The 18,257-nt window shown below is 47.8% G+C and overlaps 1 protein-coding gene across 3 annotated transcripts in view; it reads left to right on the plus strand.

The window, feature by feature from the left end:
* Positions 1 to 18,257, plus strand: part of LOC144142639 (serine/threonine-protein kinase D3-like) — a 38,889-nt gene that overhangs the window by 16,579 nt on the left and 4,053 nt on the right. For all 3 annotated transcript variants that reach the window (XM_077674291.1, XM_077674290.1, XM_077674292.1), the window contains exons 6-15: positions 1,763 to 2,087; positions 3,073 to 3,217; positions 3,382 to 3,805; positions 5,360 to 5,432; positions 6,638 to 6,906; positions 11,105 to 11,203; positions 12,527 to 12,611; positions 13,653 to 13,728; positions 14,128 to 14,234; positions 15,003 to 15,088. In XM_077674291.1, coding sequence (XP_077530417.1) covers positions 1,763 to 2,087; positions 3,073 to 3,217; positions 3,382 to 3,805; positions 5,360 to 5,432; positions 6,638 to 6,906; positions 11,105 to 11,203; positions 12,527 to 12,611; positions 13,653 to 13,728; positions 14,128 to 14,234; positions 15,003 to 15,088 — 1,689 coding nt within the window. The remainder of the gene's footprint in view (positions 1 to 1,762; positions 2,088 to 3,072; positions 3,218 to 3,381; positions 3,806 to 5,359; positions 5,433 to 6,637; positions 6,907 to 11,104; positions 11,204 to 12,526; positions 12,612 to 13,652; positions 13,729 to 14,127; positions 14,235 to 15,002; positions 15,089 to 18,257) is intronic.

Raw genomic sequence — 18,257 nt, forward strand, 5'->3', positions numbered from 1 at the left:
GTGATGTCCATTCTTTGAGGCTTTGATGTGTTCATTCTGTTTGTTCATCTTACTCTTTGCAGAGCACATAGAGTAATGCCTAGGCCTGTGCAAATCAGTGGACTGCATTTGAAACTGTCTGTCTCAATTATAGCGAAGTATTGTGCTGTTATTGATCGTTTATTGTGGTTCGTCTTGTGTGATGTCCCACACTGTATTGTTACTTACTTTTTTTATTTTCGTTTTTTACGTATATCTCTCCTACCCTATTGATTGAAAGACAAGAAATGCATTTTTTTAACCTTGTGCCCCTTGGACGAGCCGTACTTGATTAGTAATGTTGCGCTTATTCCATGCTGTAGACTAGCTTCGGTTGTTTTAATTGTGCAGGCGTAACAAAAATATGTTTCTCTCCAAAAAGATACACTTACTTTTATTTTTTAAAACCAGAATCGTTAAAAAGAATCTTTGCATTTTTGGTCATGTGTCAACAAATTCTGTTGACGACAAACGTGAAAGGTTTCGTCAAACGTGACACCAACAGCTGTACTGCAAAGTTGTTGCCCAATACGGTTTAAATTAATGACTGAATAAACACCCAAAGGACAAATAAAGTAGTAAATTAGTTGTACAGCCAAAATTGGCAGATCATGCAGTGCAGGTATGTACTGTTGGCACAAGTGTAGGCTTAGGTGTAGGCTCATGTACGGGCTTGAATGTAGGTGTAGGGAGACATGTCTGCTCAATTGTAGGCTCAGGCTCGATTGCAGGTTCACTTGCAGGCTCATGTGTAGGCTCTTGTGTAGGCTTATGTGTGGGCTTGAATGTACGTGTAGGCAGACATGTAGGCTCAGTTGTAGGCCCAGGCTGAAGTGCTGGCTCATGTGTAGGCTCATGTGTTTGCTTGAAATGAACATAGGTGTAGGCAAACGTGTATTAGGCTCAGGCTCAAGTGCGGACCCATGTGTAGGCTCTGGTGTAGGCTCGTGTGGGTTTTGAACATAAGTGTGGGTAGACATGTCTACTCAATTGTAGGCTCAGGCTCACGTGCAGGTTTATTGTAGGCTCAGGTGTAGGCTCATGTGTGGGCCTGAACGCAGGTGTAGGCAGACATGTGTACTCAATCGTAGGCTCAGGCTCAAGTAGGCTCATGAGTGGGCCTGAACGTAGGTGTAGGCAGACATGTGTACCCAATTGTAGGCTCAGGCTTTTTGTAGGTGTAGGCAGGTGTGTGTACTCAATCGTAGGCTCAGGCTCAAGTCCCGGCTCATGTGTAGGCTCAGGTGTGGGCCTGAACGTAGGTGTAGGCTAATGAGTGTGCTCAATCAAAGGCTCAATCTTGGGCTGTGTAGGTTCAGGTGTTCAAGTGTAGGCTGAAGCGTAGGCACACTCTGTATCAACTCCCCCTCCAGTGCCAATCGACATTGCACTCAAGTGTTAGACTCAGGCTCAAGTGCAGGCCCATGTATAGGCTCTGGGGTGGGCTCATGTGTGTGCCTGAACATAGGTGTAGGCAGACGTGTATACTCAACTGGCTCAGGTTCAAGTGCCGGCTCATGTGTAGGCTCAGGTGCGGGCTTAAATGTAGGCTAATGAGTATGCTCAATCAAAGGCTCAATCTTGGGTTGTGTAGGTTCAATGGTTCAAGTGTAGGCTTAAGCCTAGGCGCCCGCTGTATCGACTCCCCCTCCGTCGCCAATCGACATTGCACTCCACACGAGGCCACTGCCCGTCCTCTTGTTGACGCCACTCCTCCCCCCACCAACCCTCGTGGCAAACGCAGCTCCTGTGCACGGGCAGCAGCAGCGGCGGCAACAACCTGTCGGCGGGCAGCGCGGGCGGGCGGGAGAAGCGGTCGCCGTCGCTCAACATGGGGCGGCCCGCGTGGGTGGAGCGGGAGCTGGCCGGCCGCATCTGCATCCCGCACACGTTTGTGGTGCACTCGTACGCCAAGCCCACGGTGTGCCAGCACTGCAAGCGGCTGCTCAAGGGGCTCTTCCGCCAGGGCCTGCAGTGCAAGGACTGCAAGTTCAACGTCCACAAGCGCTGCATGGACAAGATCCCCATGGACTGCACGGGCGAGGCCCCCCGCGAGTGGGCCGACGCCTGTGAGTCTCTCTCTCTCTCTCTCTCTCTCTCTCTCTCTCTCCTCTCTCTCTCTCTCTCTCTCTCTCTCTCTCTCTCTCTCCTCTCTCTCTCTCTCTCTCTCTCCTTATTTTTTACCATTTCCCGCCAAGTACATCCTCCCCCGATCAGTTCTTTCTTTTTTTTTTTTTTTTGTAGTAAACCAGTTTGTGGCAATACCCAGAAAACAACAAGATCATGCTGTAACAAAGTGCACTTTTGGGTTTGTTGGTTGGTCATATTAACTATTTACAGTGTCAAGGGGAGCAAAGACAAGAAAGATGTCTCTATTGTATGTTTTTGTCTTTTTTTTTTTTTCGTTAGACATGAGGTGCACTGTTGGGTGAGTTGTATGGTCACATTAAGTGGTTACAGTGCGAAGTGGAACAAAGACAAGAAACACGTCTTCATTGTATCTTTGTTGTGTACCTTTTTTTATTCCGGTGGTCAGTTAAATGACATGCAAGTTGTTACATTAAATTTCAGTTGGAAGTGAGAACTTGTCCTGTTGTCCTTTTTTTTCTTTCCCAGTATTCCCCTTCGCACTTTAACTATTTAACAAGACCGTACTGCATTTTCAAGGATGGATCTGGGGGCACGGATTAACAATAAAAGTTGCTTCGAAGCAGCTGAACTGCCCATCAGCCCTTCATTTCTGGAGAGCAGTAGCCGGCACCATATGTTAACGCATTTGTTACGAGTGGTCGAAATATCATGCAATCAAAATGTAGCCTTAAGGAGGCTGTCTGGGTGTATCTTTCCACACTGTACATCTTCGCTTGAATAATAAAAAAAAAAGAAGTGAAAGTGTTTGTTGGCCGTGTTGCAGGGCCCTTTTAACGAAGCATTGGCAGTTGTTTGTACTCGGCACCTTAGGTGATCCTCCCTCTCGTCTTTTCCTGTTTAGTAGTGCCTGCAGTGATTGGATTTCAAAACGCTTCACCAGAGCTGGGTGCATCTTGCGTGCAGCTCAGGAGAACTCCGAGGGCAGCTCCGAGCTCGAGCACAACGGCGAGCGGGAAAACGCCGAGGACGACTCGGACACGGAGAGCGAGCAGCACGAAGCTCGGCCGTCGGACGGCCGAGAGGACGAGCTCCCCAAGGCCAGCCTCGAGTGAGTGCTTGTGTTTCTCCCTCAGACTGACAAGTTTAACAGAATTTACTTAAAAATTAAAAGAAATGGTTTTAAGAGCCATGTCCCCCCTTGATGAAGCATTGGCAGTTGGTTGTAATCCGCACTTAAAGTGATCCTTTCTCCCTCTCGTCTCCACCTCCCAGCGAGTCCGGCAGCAACAACATCCCGCTGATGCGCATCGTCCAGAGCGTGCGCCACACCAAGCGCAAGGGGGGCGCCAAGCTCTTCAAGGAGGGCTGGCTGGTGCACTGCACGGACCGGGACCCCGTACGCAAGCGCTACTACTGGCGCCTGGACAGCAAGGCCCTCACGCTGTTCCACTCGGACACGGGCTCCAAGTACCACCGCGAGATCCCCCTGGCCGAGGTGCTCTCGGTGGACCCGCCCCGGCGGCCCGACGTGGGCTTCGAGCTGCGCCTGGCCACGGGCGGACCCACCTACCTGGTGGGCGACGACCGCGACCAGGTGCGCCCCTGGGAGCTGGCCCTGCGCCAGGCGCTCATGCCCGTCGCCCGGCAGCAGCAGACGCAAGACGACGAGGGCGGCGGCAGCGGCGGGCAGAGCACGGTCAGTACACGCGTCTTGCTCGTCTGTCTTTTGGGCTGGGGCTTCACCCTGTTCACGTGTAGGTGCAAGGCATTTCCTGTGTGCACTCAACGTCATATACTGGTTTGCTCGGAACACTACTCCTATTCTCTCGAGCAACTGCTAAAAGGGTCTCGTTGTTTGTCCCCAGTGCTGTGGGGCCAAACAACGAGACCCTTTTAGCAGTCTCTTGACTAGTCTCTTGAGTAACTGCTGGAAGAACGTCGCTGTTTGGCCTTGGTAGTGTCAGGGTTGGCGACATTTCATTCCCGTCTAGGTACAAGCCCAGCAATTCCTGTACCGTAAAGTTCCGAAAGAACAGCCACCTAAATTTCGGAGATATCAAGTGAAAAATGCGAGGTGGGCGGTCTTTCGGGTCAGGTACGAAAAAACTACAAAAATTGTGGCGGCACCACCAACCAAAACTGCAGAGATACTAAGAAAAAATGCGAGATGGGCGAGCTTTCGGATGATGAAGTGGAAAGGACAAATTAGTGACCACATCAACACATGAATGGATGATTCGTGTTTGTTTTGGTCACTCGTCGGCGCTAAAGCCATCGATTTTAAGGGGTGGGTCACGACCTTGGAGGTCTTTTAGGAAATTCAATATTTTGCTTCTAAAGAGCGGTGGGCGATGTTTCGGGGGAGGGCGTTCTCTCGGAACTTTAAGGTGTGCACCAGTGCCGTCTACCGGTTCCCTTGGAACATGGCTGTTCTCATGAGCAAGTGCTGAAAGCGTCTCGCTGTTTGGCTTCAGTAGCATAGCATCGGGGTAGGCCACGTTCCATTTCCCAATAGGTACAAGCCTGGCATTTCCTGTATACACCAGCGCTGTGTAGTGACTCCTTTGCGACACTCCTTCTCTTCTCTCGAGCAACTGATAAACAAGTTCTGCTGTTCGGCCTCCATGGCGCAGGGGTTGAGTCGCACGTTTCGATGCTAACGGCTTGGATTTGAGCCCCAGCAACTGTAATGTCAAGAGCCATGATTTTATTCTACTGTGAAATGTTTTCTTAGACCAACTTACACCCTGTTTTCGTGAATAAGGGTATTTCGGTATCTCTAGGTTGGTTTCGCTGCAAGGTTCAGCCTGCCAACACATCTGTTAGCGTTCTGCATTGTACTGGAAGTGCCAGGCTTGTACCCACCTCGGAGCTGAGTGTCGCCAGGTTAGACGTGTGCTAGCCTGATGGATGATTAACAGAGCCAGGCCCTCGCATTGGTCAGCTACAGGATAATGGCAGAAACAGGAGGAGGGTTGCGTCGTGCGCAGTGACTGCAAGTTTCCCATTCCCGCCAGCTGATCAGTCGCTGTAGCAGGTCATTGTCAATTAAGGAACGCATTCAGCTTTCTCCTCGCTCTTTTTTGGCTTGAGTCCTGTGTCATCAGTGTAACCCCAGTGTAACCCCAGTGTAACCCCAGTGGCTTCCCGTGTTTCATTGCCACAGTTTGAGCGCAGATGCCAAAAACGTTGCACCTATCTCTACTGCGATGCGAACTGTTTTGCCCCGTGTGCTGGTTTCTGAATGCAGGACATCAGCCTGCGGTACCAGATCTTCCCGGACGAGGTCCTGGGATCGGGCCAGTTTGGTATCGTCTACGGAGGTGGGTGCATGTGCAAAGCTTTTGTACGTTGTGACCTGGACAGCCAGAAGCAAGAAGCACAGCACTGACTGAATAGTTACCAGCTAACTGTGTTATCCGAACTTGCTAACAATCGGCCTGACTGCAATGTACTGCACTTCAGCCAGTGTCCCTGTTAATAAGGCAATTGTACTTGGAAATTCACAGCACAGGTCGTTGTTGGGAGTGCTAATCACGTTTAGTATCGAGTACACTCAAGGAACCCCAACCAGTTTGAGGAGCCACCAGCAGTTGCCTCAAGGCACCAGTACTGGTAATTCATCTTTTCTTTAAAAAAAAATGTTGCATATACCGTATTTACTCGCATAATGAACCCACTTGTGTAATGAACCCTCCCCCCACTTTTCTTCCTGAGAATTTACGTTTTTGTCACTTTGAATAAAAATGCAGCGGGGATATGTTTTTATCTCAGCAGGGTTGCTGATGCTGTAGACGATTGCAGTAACTTGCTATCATGCCACAGTACACGCAGAAATGCTAAAAACGCATTCCAACAAAAAGAAATCTCTACAGTAGCCGGAGACATGAGCGGAAATGCTGTGGCTCACAATTTGAAAATTGCGCGCTTGCAGTGCGCCATCTGCGGAACACAAAACAAACCTTGTGCCATAAAAACGTTTCGGCGTGCAAACAAAGCGCAAAATGTACTCCGCACTCCTTCCTTGATCTTTGCTTTTCCGGCTGTTTTTGGCGGCGTGCGAACAAAGCACTAAACGTACTCTGCTATCCCCTGCTCTTGCTGTTCCGCGACTTCGCCATGACGCTCCGTGGTGTTGTTGTTCAGCTGTGTTTCGACCTTTTTTTTTTGTGCTCCTGGTGCACGCTGTACGATGGTCCAGTACATGAGCTGCACAGACTGTTTAAAACTGAAGGTGGTGGAGTATGCGTTGATGCACATGGAAACCGTGCAGCTGGGTGGCACGTCAGTGTCGACCCACTGCGTGTACGCTACAGGAGGAAACAAGGTTTTTGGTCGGTGAACAAGGATCGCCGTATATTTCGTGGGCCCAAAGAAGGGAAGTTTGGCTGCGTATCCTTGGCAGATACGCAGCCAATTTTTTTGTTTGGCCAGAGGGAACTTTCGGTCGGTCCGCAGTCGTGCCAGCCAAAGAGAAAAAGCTCTCATACCGTTAGGACGTCTCCTCTTCCTTCCTCATCACGCCCAGGTGTCCACCGGACGAGCAGCCGGGCAGTGGCCATCAAGGTGATCGACAAGCTGCGCTTCCCGACCAAGCAGGAGGCGCAGCTGAAGAACGAGGTGGCCATCCTGCAGAACATCCGCCACCCGGGCGTGGTGGACCTGGAGAAGATGTTCGAGACGACCGAGCGCATCTTCGTCGTCATGGAGAAGCTCAAGGGCGACATGCTCGAGATGATCCTCTCCTCCGAGAAGGGCAGGCTCTCCGAGCGAACCACCCGCTTCCTCATCTACCAGGTACGTGCCCGCTCTCTCTCTTTGCCCGCTTCTTCTGTTTTCTTCCTCTTCTTTTCCTTCTCTCTTCTCCATTTCTTCCTTATCTTCTCCCCCTCCTCATCCTCCTCCGCCTCTTCTTTTTTCTCTTCTCTTCTTTCTCCTCTTCTCTTCTTCTTCTTCCTGCTCCTCCTTTCTCCGCTCCTTCTCCTCCTGCTGCTCCATCTTCTTCTTCTTGCTCTTTTTTTCCTTCTATAATTTTTTTTTTGCGAGAGGAGATTTTTTTCTCGCAAGCCAGAGTCAAGGTCAGTCCAAAAGGAGAGATCAGTGGCGACTGCGCCTTGGTGCAAGGAAACATTGGAAGAATTCGATAACGGATAACCAGAAAATTATCAAAAATTGTTTTTTTTTTTTTTCTTGTACGAGTCTGGAGAGAGAGAGAGAGAGAGAGAGAGAGAGAGAGAGAGAGAGAGAGAGAGAGAGAGAGAGAGAGAGAGAGAGAGAGAGAGAGAGAGAGATTTTTGTCCAGTTGTTTGTAAGGAGCCCTCCTTCCTAAACGGCGGCCAGCAGCCCTTGGGCCCTGGGGCCCTGGCGGCGTTTTCAGCCAACTGGACGGCCCAGAGTTGGTCTTTTGGGTCAGAGCTGAGCAGCACGGTCTCCCACTGCTCATCACTCACGATTTTACGGCCTTCTTGAGTTGCCTGAGGACAAGCCCATAGTATAGAGTCAAAAGTGGGTTTTTTTTTAACAGTGTTTAAGGGGGGACGAGGGTCTTAAAACTAACTTTTTTATTTATGGGTAGAAACTTATGAAAATTTGCACACTGATGTGCTTTTCTCTGTAGATTTCAAATATGCAATTATATTTGAGCTGGTGCTGTTAGTTCAAAAGTTATCATACAAAGTCTAAACCGCAATTAGGTAATTTCTTACGCAGCTTTAATGAACTTTCGCATTGCATTTTGTCGCTTTTAATTACATGAATGGATAGCCAGAGAGTTCCCATACCCGATGACATTCTTCGTTTTTCTCTAAAGTCACGGCATCCTAAAAAAATATGTCAAGTACAAAAAATGGCAGTATTGGATATTTTGGCTCATCAAAATAACTGCAAGTCATCATTTATGCGTAGCCTAAACAGAAAAACTAAGAATGTCATCGGCTGCCTCAGGCTGTACTGAAAAAAATGGTACCAAGATTGACCTTATGAAGCAAAAATAAGTTTCCAAAAAGCTGCGTAAGGCTGAGGGAAGTGACCAAAAATATGAAACTGAGAAAACTGCATTTGAAGTTTGGCCATGTGTTATGAGATGAACCATCAGTAGTGTAGCTTCAAAATTTCCCAGTAACAAAGACATGTTCTTCCCATTTTCAAATCTGTCTTTGGATTCCAAAAATGTCAACTAGAACTGGAGATACAAAAGGCCAAGTAACGGACCCCAACAGGAATTTAGCAAAATTTATCGACTTCGTATCTGTTGGCATTTTGTTAGCGTTGTGTAATCTGGTGGTGTCTTGCTGGCGTCGTGAAAACTGCAACAGTCCTTCGTGAAGTGCCATCATCTATTACAGTGCACTGTGGTACCCAGAATATTGTGTACGGCAAAAGTGTGAGGGTGAAACTTGCTTTAGGTGCCCCCTTTTTTTGTTCTTTGGTGAGGCTATTTCATTCGCGGTTTTTATGCTGGAAGTTTGAGAGGATACAGGGGTGGGACACTGCGCAGTGCGTTTTCCGCAAATGCATCATGTTGTTGGCCCTCAAAAGAGTCTTTTGGGGAAAATAAATGTAGCTGGAAGGCAAACTTTCTTGGCCTCAGGGGATAAACCCATAGACGCCTTTTTCCTTCAAGCCGTGCATGGTGCGGCTATCTCCATCGGACATCACGGTTGTGTACTGCAGCCCATTCTTGGAGAGCGAGCGCTTGAACATTATCAGGGCTGCCTCTACCTCCATGCGTCCTGCACCACAGTCAATGTTTCGCTGACACTCATGGTCTGCCAGCCAATCTTCGTAGCCCTCATCTGAAGCTTTGGGTCTGATGGTGCAACCTAAGCAAAAGTTAGAGAGGACTACATGATCAATCACCAAGCCGGTGTACACTCCAATGATGCAGCCCACTCCAATGTGTGACAACCGTCCCTTTGTCATCCACGTGCCATCAAACATATCATCTATGTTGTTTGGCGGCTGACCAAGGTGTACAAGTCCTTGATGGCACGCACACTATCAGCTTCAGAGGCTGCTGCAGTGTCCTCGCAAACCTGAACCACTTTCCTCAAGTGCGCTTGGAATGTCTTGTGGTGCAGGCCTCTGTGGGACAAGTTCATACCAGCACAAAAATCTGAAAGAGCAGTCACCCCCTTCCCCATGCTTTGAATACTTTTCAAAGCCCTCATATTCACTTCAAAAAGAGTGATATTGCCAGATCCTTCGGTCCTTGGCGAGGAAAAACGTTCCACACGGTGTTCACAAATCGAGCACGTCACCTCGAGCTTCACGGCGAGGCCATACTGCCGGTCAGGCTTCCTCAAATCCGGCGCCGCCAGCCCGCACTTGCCGCACCTGACGTGCGCGAAAAGGTCCTTCAGCATTGCAAAATCCACTAAGACAAAATCTGTGCCGGATTCTTCCTCTGAGTGCGCCAAATCCACTTCAAGGAGGTCGAATTTCCGCTGCGTTGCTGACTTAGTCTCCGTTCCGCGCTTGACCTCGTCCGCGTGTTCCGTACGCGCGGCGATCTCCTCCGCCGTGTAATACCTCGTGTCAAGCCGGCAGGACGTGCTTGGACCAGGTATGGATTCCGGAGGTGGTTGGTCAGGCGATGGGGCAGGCGAGGCAATACGAGGCGGCGAACGATTCTCATCCGGCGGAGTCGAGCGGCCCGAAGTCGCACCACGCGACCTTGGGATAGGCGGACGACGCTTTCGCTTCCCGTGCGCATGAAGGGTCGTCTTCTTCAAACGTACGTCTCCTGGCATCATTCACGAAAGTACGCGATGGAAGAATTAGAAGAAACTGTAAAAAAAAACTGCTCTAAGCGAGCGCTGCGCCAGAAGAGCGGACTCCGTCAGACGCGCGTAGCAGACGCCATGATGGCGACCGCCATGACAGCAGTCGCGCCGACCAATGGGAGGGGTCGTATGGCGAACTCAAACCGCGCGCGCCCGCTCTAGTCAATCAGCGGCCGAGAAGGTGCCTTCGGAAAACTGGCAAGGCCGGTCGTTCTACTCAAGCGACGCCATTTTGAGATACCGCAAAATGCGCACAAAGAAACAAGCTTCAAAACAAGACCAAGATGGCGGCGATCGGTCGGCTGCTTCGCCCGCGGGGCGCGCGGGAATTTGAAGCAACTTTTGCCCAATTCTGGGCATTTCGTGGCCCTCGAGGCGTTTCAAAACATGATTTTAGAGTATTTCCCGATGGAATTTCGCGTTGATATTTTGAAGGCAGGTGCTTGAAGGTACAATAATTCCAAAAATTGGATTTTCTCAAAATCGATATTTTGGCCATTTTTGACCATTCTAAGACCCGCGTCCCCCCTTAAGGCCTGTCTTTTCCTCAGTCGCCAGCATACAGGTGAAGGATGAAAGGTCGCAATTGGGGATGCGACGGGAATCGGAGTAGTGATTCACTGCCTTTGTTTTTCCCTGATCCAGCTCGTAAAATCCTGGCTGGAGTAAGTACAAGCTGTATTGTCTAATGTCGTAACTCGCAGTTGTGGTTAAGCAAGAGTTCTTTTATGACCCCGTTCTCATTACTGGAGTCATTGGCTAGTTCGTAGATTGTTCAAGAGCATATAGCTCGCACTTGCCACTGACGGAGATATACAGCCTTCTTACTCCCTGTGTGGTAAATTATTTCAGTGCCATCAAACCTTGAAAAAAAATGGCCAAAGTGGAGTCGTGTTTTGATGATTGTCATTTGCTGTAAAGAATTTGTAGCCTTCACTTCACTTTCTTCTATTGTGGAGCGGCGAGGCTAAGAGGAGGAAATGCTGTCCACTTCCTGTCTTGGAGATAAAGCACACAGACGTCTCATTAGATCAGCACACTAAAGCTCAATAAACGTACCATCATTGATCTTCATCAGTTGTGGAAACGAAGTTTAGGCCTTTTGCGTTGTATTACGCCTGCTGTGTAATAACACGGCCGTAATAATTGTTACGGCCCTTGCATAAGGGGGTGAAATCAGTGGTGCTCATCTTGCTCTTGGGGTGGTGTAGATCCTGATTGCCCTGAAGCACCTACATTCCAAGAACATTGTCCACTGCGACCTCAAGCCCGAGAACGTGCTGCTGTCGTCCGACTCGGAATTCCCACAGGTGAGTTGGTCTGAATTGTTACGCACCAATTGTAGTCAACAGTTGGTTGTAGTTAACAGACTGGGGTGGAGCTGTAACCTATGAGATGAAAGCATGACTGTTTCGATTATAACAGGGCTTGGAATGCAATCCTTCAGTTTTTGAATGTGACCTGACTACTGCTTAAAGGGGCTATGCAGACAAAACACAACCTTGCTTCATTCGAAAGATTGCCTCGTTAGAATCATTCTGACACTACTTTTAACACACACTTTGCTCAAGTAAGCTGTATAATTAGGAAGAAAGGGAAAGGCCATACGACCCACTAGCTCATTTCCCGCAACATAACCTATGATGTCATATGCGCCCAGCTACGCGATTGGCTGAGGCCAGCAAAAGCAGGCACAAATTAGGCAGAGCTTATAAGCTTGCTGAACAAGGTATTTGCACTTATATTTAGGGCACATTCTTTTTATAGCAGTAAGAATGCTGGGGTAAACAATGAAAGTTATGAAAGCACATAGAAGTAAGTACCTTTGCACACTGCTGTTGGAACTGCACACACTATGTTTATTTTAGCTGCACAGCACTGCGGCTCTTTGGGGTTGTCTCTGACAACACTGGCCAATTGATGCAAGCAACGGTGTCTTATGTGACCGTATCTGTCGAGCAAGCACCATGTTTCGTGAAACAATTATTTTCTCCCTGAACAGAAAAGAAACAAGCCAGGTACAAAGACAATCTAAAACAAATCGGAGGCAAAAAAACGGCCCACTGTGGTATGGTGGTGCTATCTAGGTTGACTGACGGTAAACAAGTCTCCACTACACACCAAGTTTAGCTTGAAGACCCGTTCTTATGATGTCATTGCAGACGATGTTAAAACACACAATTTGGCAGGAGAATGAAAATTTTAACCTAAATTGATTAATTTCTCAGGGAATATGGCATCGTTTGCTGCCGGACAAGCTCTGGGGAAACTATAAAACACGAAATCTTTCGACTAAAACAAACTTGTACTTTGTCTGCATGGCCCCTTTAAGGATTCAAGGTGTGCATTCACAATTTTGACGGTAATCAGAGAATAAATGAAGCCACCCAGAAGCACACGATGCTCCCAACGACGGATTTAGGAAAGCTGTGTCTGAGGTGTAAGCAAGTAAAGATTACAGCTTTGACTGGAACAACTCGGATCAGCTGTGCAAGACTGCTGTGCAAGTCTTTTGAGCAACACAGTAGCCTAAACATTTTCCACTTCGATGGGGATTTAAACCTTGTGAATTTTTTTTGTTGGGTTTTCTATGCCGGCTGAAACTAAATCTGCTTTGTTTTTGACTCGTGCAGGTGAAGCTCTGTGACTTTGGTTTTGCCCGCATCATTGGCGAGAAGTCTTTCCGACGGTCTGTTGTGGGCACGCCTGCCTACCTAGGTATGTGCTGGCACTGTGTGCTCATTTTGGGCTAATTGCTTTAACTAGCCTGAAAGAATTTTTTTAGGCATTGAACTGTTCAACGCTTTTTCACCGATCCTAGGACAAAGGTCGTAAAAAGAAACAAAAAATTATGAAAGAAGAATGTTGAAATAGTTCACTGAAATGACGTCAAGAGTCTACCGAACAACACGCTCTTGTAGTCTGGAAGGCTGCATGTTATCTCATCAAGCAAATGTCCAAACAAAAGCTTGGTTTGAGTTAGGAAAAAAATGTGTAGAAAATGCTATGACTTCTTGCAAATCACGGTGTTCCACCTAAATTTGGGCATCAGGTGACAATAGCAAATCCCGACCTTTTGCAGGATTCATCATCATCATCACCACCAGCCTATGTATGCCCACTGCAGGGCAAAGGCCTTTCCCATTAATCTCCAATTATCCTGGTCCTGAGCTAACTGCGACCAATTTACCCCGACAAAACTTCTTGATCTCATCCGCCTAGCTTTCTGCGTCCCCTGCCACGCTTGCCTTCTCTAGGGATCCACTCTGTTACGCTTAAGACCAACGGTTGTCTTGCCTTCGCATTAAATGCCCTGCGCACGTACATGTCTTCTTGATTTCTACTAATATGACCTTAACACGCGCTTGTTCCCTGACCCACTTCACTCTCTTCTTGTCTCTTGATTTGATTGATTGTGGGGTTTAACGCGCCGACGCAACGCAGGCGATGAGGCGCGCCGTAGTGGAGGGCTCCGGATTAATTTTGACCACCTGGGGATCTTTATCGTGCGCCGAAATCTCGGACACACGGGCGTTTTTGCTTTTCGCCTCCATCAGAAAAGCGGCCGCCGCGGCCGGGAATCGAACCCGCGACCTCGTGCTCAGCAGCACAATGCCTTAGCCACTGAGCCACCGCGGCGGGTCTCTTCCTGTCTTTTAATGTTACACCTATCATCTTCCGTTCCATTGCTCGCTGAGTCGTCCTGAATTTAATTTTGTGGGATTAACTGAGTACAAATGTCCCCTTCTCTGCACGCAGCACCTGAGGTGCTCCGGAACAAAGGCTACAATCGCTCCCTCGACATGTGGTCCGTGGGCGTCATCATCTACGTCAGGTATGTGTGTCACTTGCTTTCGGCATGTTCATCTGGCACTATCTTTAGTACAGCCAGTCTAGCGCCCATCATCACTCCGCATGCGCACCCTTAACAAACACTAAAGTGCAGTCTGCGGGTGTAGTCTATAGTTTTAGTCTATAGTTGTCTCTAGGTGTAGTCTGTAAGTGCTGTCTAGAAGTATAGTAATTTTGGGAAACCTCCCTTAGCAAACACAAAGTGTAATCTATAGGTGGTTTATAGGTATAGTCCCTACAGGTGTAGGCTATAGGTGTAGTCTATAAGTGTTGTCTAAAAGTATAATAATTTTCGAAAACTAGCGGACCTTGTTACATTTACTTGCCACTTACGTTACCTGACTTGGTGCTGGGTTCTAAAAGTTGCTCTCCCTCCTTGCAGTCTAAGCGGGACGTTTCCCTTCAACGAAGAAGAGGACATCAATGACCAGATCCAGAATGCCGACTTTATGTACCCCCCGAACCCGTGGAAGGACATATCCCCAGAAGGTGCGTGTGCGTTGCATTTCTCTTTTACGGCTTGATGTTTAACTTGCGAGAGAACAAGAAAAAAATTCAAATCCCGTCCGTCTAATGACGACTATAGTTGAAACACACTTTCTTGCATGCGAAAGTCAAATGGCGAAGTGCCGAAGCCAAATTTGCTGCTATCAAAGTCAAAGCATCAACAGTCAAAAGTTCAAACTGTCTGCGAGTCAATGTCCAAACTCAGACGACAGCAAATGAATCCTTCGCGAGAAAGCTGCGTGCACGCCCCTCCCACCGTCAGCGTTAAAAACCGTCGTCGTTGAGGGGTTGAACTTTGTTTAAAGATAGAATGCGCTAAAAGTGTAGTGTGTGGTGTTGTTTCTTGGGTTGTCACATTGCATTATTGATTGTTTATTGCATTGGAGCATTTTCCCTTGCCTGTGTTTCCTCATTGTTCTTTATCGACGTGACTATTGCATTGCAGCTGGGTCCTATAGCAGTACTGATACTGACTATGTATACCTTTGTAACCCATTGCTTGGACTGTATCGTAATGGCGCTATCGGATAGATGTCTGCTTCATAACGCGAGCGACCCAAGTTGATTCCAACCACAGGAAGCGTTTTATTCCTTGTATCATCATCATCATGGGCCGTCTCATCGTGTAAAGTTGGCTTTCCTGCAGCGTGTTTTTGTTAACGCCACTGCCATCAATGAGGCCACGAAAGATTCGCTTTGTGCTGACGTGATGAGAGCGTGTGCTGACACGTGTCGTTGGTGTCGTTCCAGCGGTTGACCTTATCAACAACTTGCTCCAAGTGAAGACAAGGAAGCGCTACACGGTGGACAAGTCCTTAGTCCACACCTGGCTGCAGGTACGTACGCAAAAGTAGTTCACGTGCGGTGTTTTTGGGGGCTTAGCTGTGCTAGTTTTAGGCTTAGCTCTTCTTGTCCTGAAGGTGCAGGGAGGAGCAGCTGGACACGGAATCGCTTACAGCACATTTTTCTGCGTGCTTACGTGCCTGTGTGTCTCTAGCTAACCTATCTGTTCGACTTCAGTTGACTGTCTTATTGTCTAAAGCTCGATAGTGTTTAGAGGTCTCGTGAGGGCATACAGCTAAGTGTTTTGAATTCGGGCTTGTTCCATGTAACATTGCTCCACAGAACTCGACCAAATTTTTTGTGGTCCCACTGAAATCAAATTGGTGAGCTGACGGTGGTGTCATACTTACATCGCCAACTGCAGTGCAAGTGCTGGCCTCCTCCCCACATGTTCTTTTAAGGGGGGACACTGGTCTTGAAGACATTTTTGTTATTTTTGAACCGATCTCCTTGAAATTTGCACATTAAGTGTGTTTTAACATCCTGAGCACAAATATGCAGTCAGTTTTCATCTATATAGTCTAAGTTTAGAGTTTTGCAACATGTTATGTCATTCCATTTCGGGCATTTTTTTAATTATCTGCTGATGATATACTTGAATAATTCTTGTTCCTCTGTGCTCTCGAAGGACCAGGGAGTGCAACTATACCACAACAGTAATTTTATCACTGTTTCTGCAATTGCTCTGAACTTATTAAATGTCAGGTCATCAATTATCAATGTTTTCGTATAACAAAATGAATAAAAAATTGCACTAGTACAAGGAAATATTATATTTTTCTGCTTTTATTGCACTGTTCAGTTCTTAAGCTTTCAAATGCAGCAAGAATGACGCAAATCTGACCAGTACATCCCAAGATATTGTACCCGACAGTTGACCTCATGGGAAAAAAACTGGTTTTGAGAAAACAAGGCACAAAGTTCAGAAATGCAGGGGAAAATGGCCATTTAGCCAACTTCAAATGGTGACAGCTTTGTAAATACTTATGGTACAGCTATAATATTTTGCAGGTACATTCTTTGGGACCCAAAGACTGTAAATAAAATTAATACAGAAAATTGATTTTTTGGCAAATTTTCGGTCCTCAAGACCAGTGTCCCCCCTTAAGGCACGTTCCCACTTTCGACTCTGGCATCTCGTGCGACAGTCTGCATAGCATGCCGCGCATTGAGGCCGTGGTTGCACTTGCGACCAGTGACAGCGCGACTGCGTTTAGCAGAGTCATTCCCCGTTCTGTACAACTTCCTTCGTGCTTTTAATGTTTGCACTCAGCAAAAAAAAAGTGCGACTAGTGCGACAAAAACAAATAGAAATCACTCTAAAATGCATGCTACTGACCTGAAACAATGCTGTAAGCATTGGGGGCTATGGGAGGAGTCAAAAATAACATCAAGCGTGATCTTTTCAATATAGCATTCCAGGCAGGAATACACGCGCTCACTTTCACGCCACAGCACTCGAGTCGCGAGCCCCAAAGGTTGCTTCTCTCCATAAACAAAATGTTCTCGCACCATTCAACTCCACAGTGTTTACTACGTGCTGATTAAGCTACGAAAAGGCCGCAAATCAGCCTACCATCCTGCTATCCATCTAGTTATGTACAAAGATTACCGTATTTATTCGAATATAGGTCGACCTTTTTTTTCCGAAAATGTGCTTAAAAATTGAGGGTCGACCTATAATCGTGACCGAAGAACCTCGACCTATAGTCGTGATCAAAAATGGCGAGCGCACCGAGCGATCCGTTTCTCCATCGCGCCCGGCGCTCCTCAATTTGAGGCGGCAGCGCGGAGCATCTAGAACAAAGACAGGCAAGAAAATAAAGGAAAAAATAACAAAACAATCAGCGTAAGAAAACCACCCACAGTCACTGCCAGCTATCGCGCATTACCTGCGGCCAAACCGGACACAAGCGAGCTGACGTACTGGCTAGAGAGCCAGATTGGCTTGGCTTGGTGTCTTCGGAGCCGCGATAGCGGCTAGCGCGAGAAGGGGGTAAAGGTGGCTTTCGCCACCTAGCGTAGCCACCTCGTGAACGGAACGGCGTTGCCTGCTTCGCTCACTGTCTCTACTATCTCCTGTTCTCTGTTTCATGCACTTTCTTTGTGTTTGCTTCGTTGTGATTTCCGCAAACAACGTTTTTCTCGTGCGCATTTCGCGATGTCACGTCGGACTTTAAGCGGCGGATGATCCTGTTTGCTGAGAACTTGAATAACTGCGCCGCTCAGCGAGAGTTAGTCGTTAATGAAAAGCTGATCAGGGGATGATGCTCTCGAGAAAAAACTCCGGCTGCACGTGGAAGAGGAGTGTGCGAAAGGACATCGAGTGTCCTGCAAAGATATTCAGACCAAAGCTCAACAGTTAGCGCTGCGAGGCGGGATTGGCCGTTCAGCCTTCAAAGCCAGTCGGGGGCGGGGGTGGTTAATGAACTGCGGCGCATGCGGCGCAAGTTCCGACGACGACGCAGTGTGTGGCTCCGACCAGTGAGGTGACCGCGTTGTAAATAAATGGGAGTTTTAAAAAGTTTCCTCAAGTTTTTTCTTAAAAGTATGGGTCGACCTATAATCGAATATTATTTTTTTTTTTCGGCGACTTCAATTTTTAGGGGGTCGACCTATATTCGTGCTCGACCTATTTTCGAATAAATACGGTACTTGCTTTCACTATTCTAACACATTCCTGTGCACTGATGGGTTCCACGCTGTTTATCCATTTGTACATGCAGACGCTTAATTGCTGATTGAAGAACTGAAGTGCATGGCAAGTCGCTTTCCAGCGGCAGTTCATTGCCATTTGCAATGCCAGCAGTAAACAGGCATTTGGTTTCTGGCTACGTCAGTGGTTTCTGCGGCCATGATTGGCTATCTGGTTTTGCGATGTCGTTGCGCAGCGAGGGAGTTCAGTCTGAGAGCAGTTTGCTGCACTGTCGCAAAGCTTCGAAAAGCAACGGCCGGCTCGTCGCTTTGCGACATTGCAAATATCATGTGACGTCTGCGATTCGCAAGTGGGAACACACATTTAGTCTCGCTGTTTCACATACTGACGTGTCGAAGTGCAACACAAGACAAGGGATAAAAAGACAGTAGACACACAGTGCGCTACACATCTAGTGCACTGTGTGTCTTCTTCTGTGTTTTTGTCCCTTGTCTTGTGTTGCACTT

Source organism: Haemaphysalis longicornis, unplaced genomic scaffold (genome assembly GCF_048455015.1).
Source record: "Haemaphysalis longicornis isolate Haplotype H1 unplaced genomic scaffold, Haemaphysalis longicornis Haplotype H1 scaffold_6, whole genome shotgun sequence".
In the NCBI taxonomy this organism is placed as follows: domain Eukaryota; kingdom Metazoa; phylum Arthropoda; class Arachnida; order Ixodida; family Ixodidae; genus Haemaphysalis; species Haemaphysalis longicornis.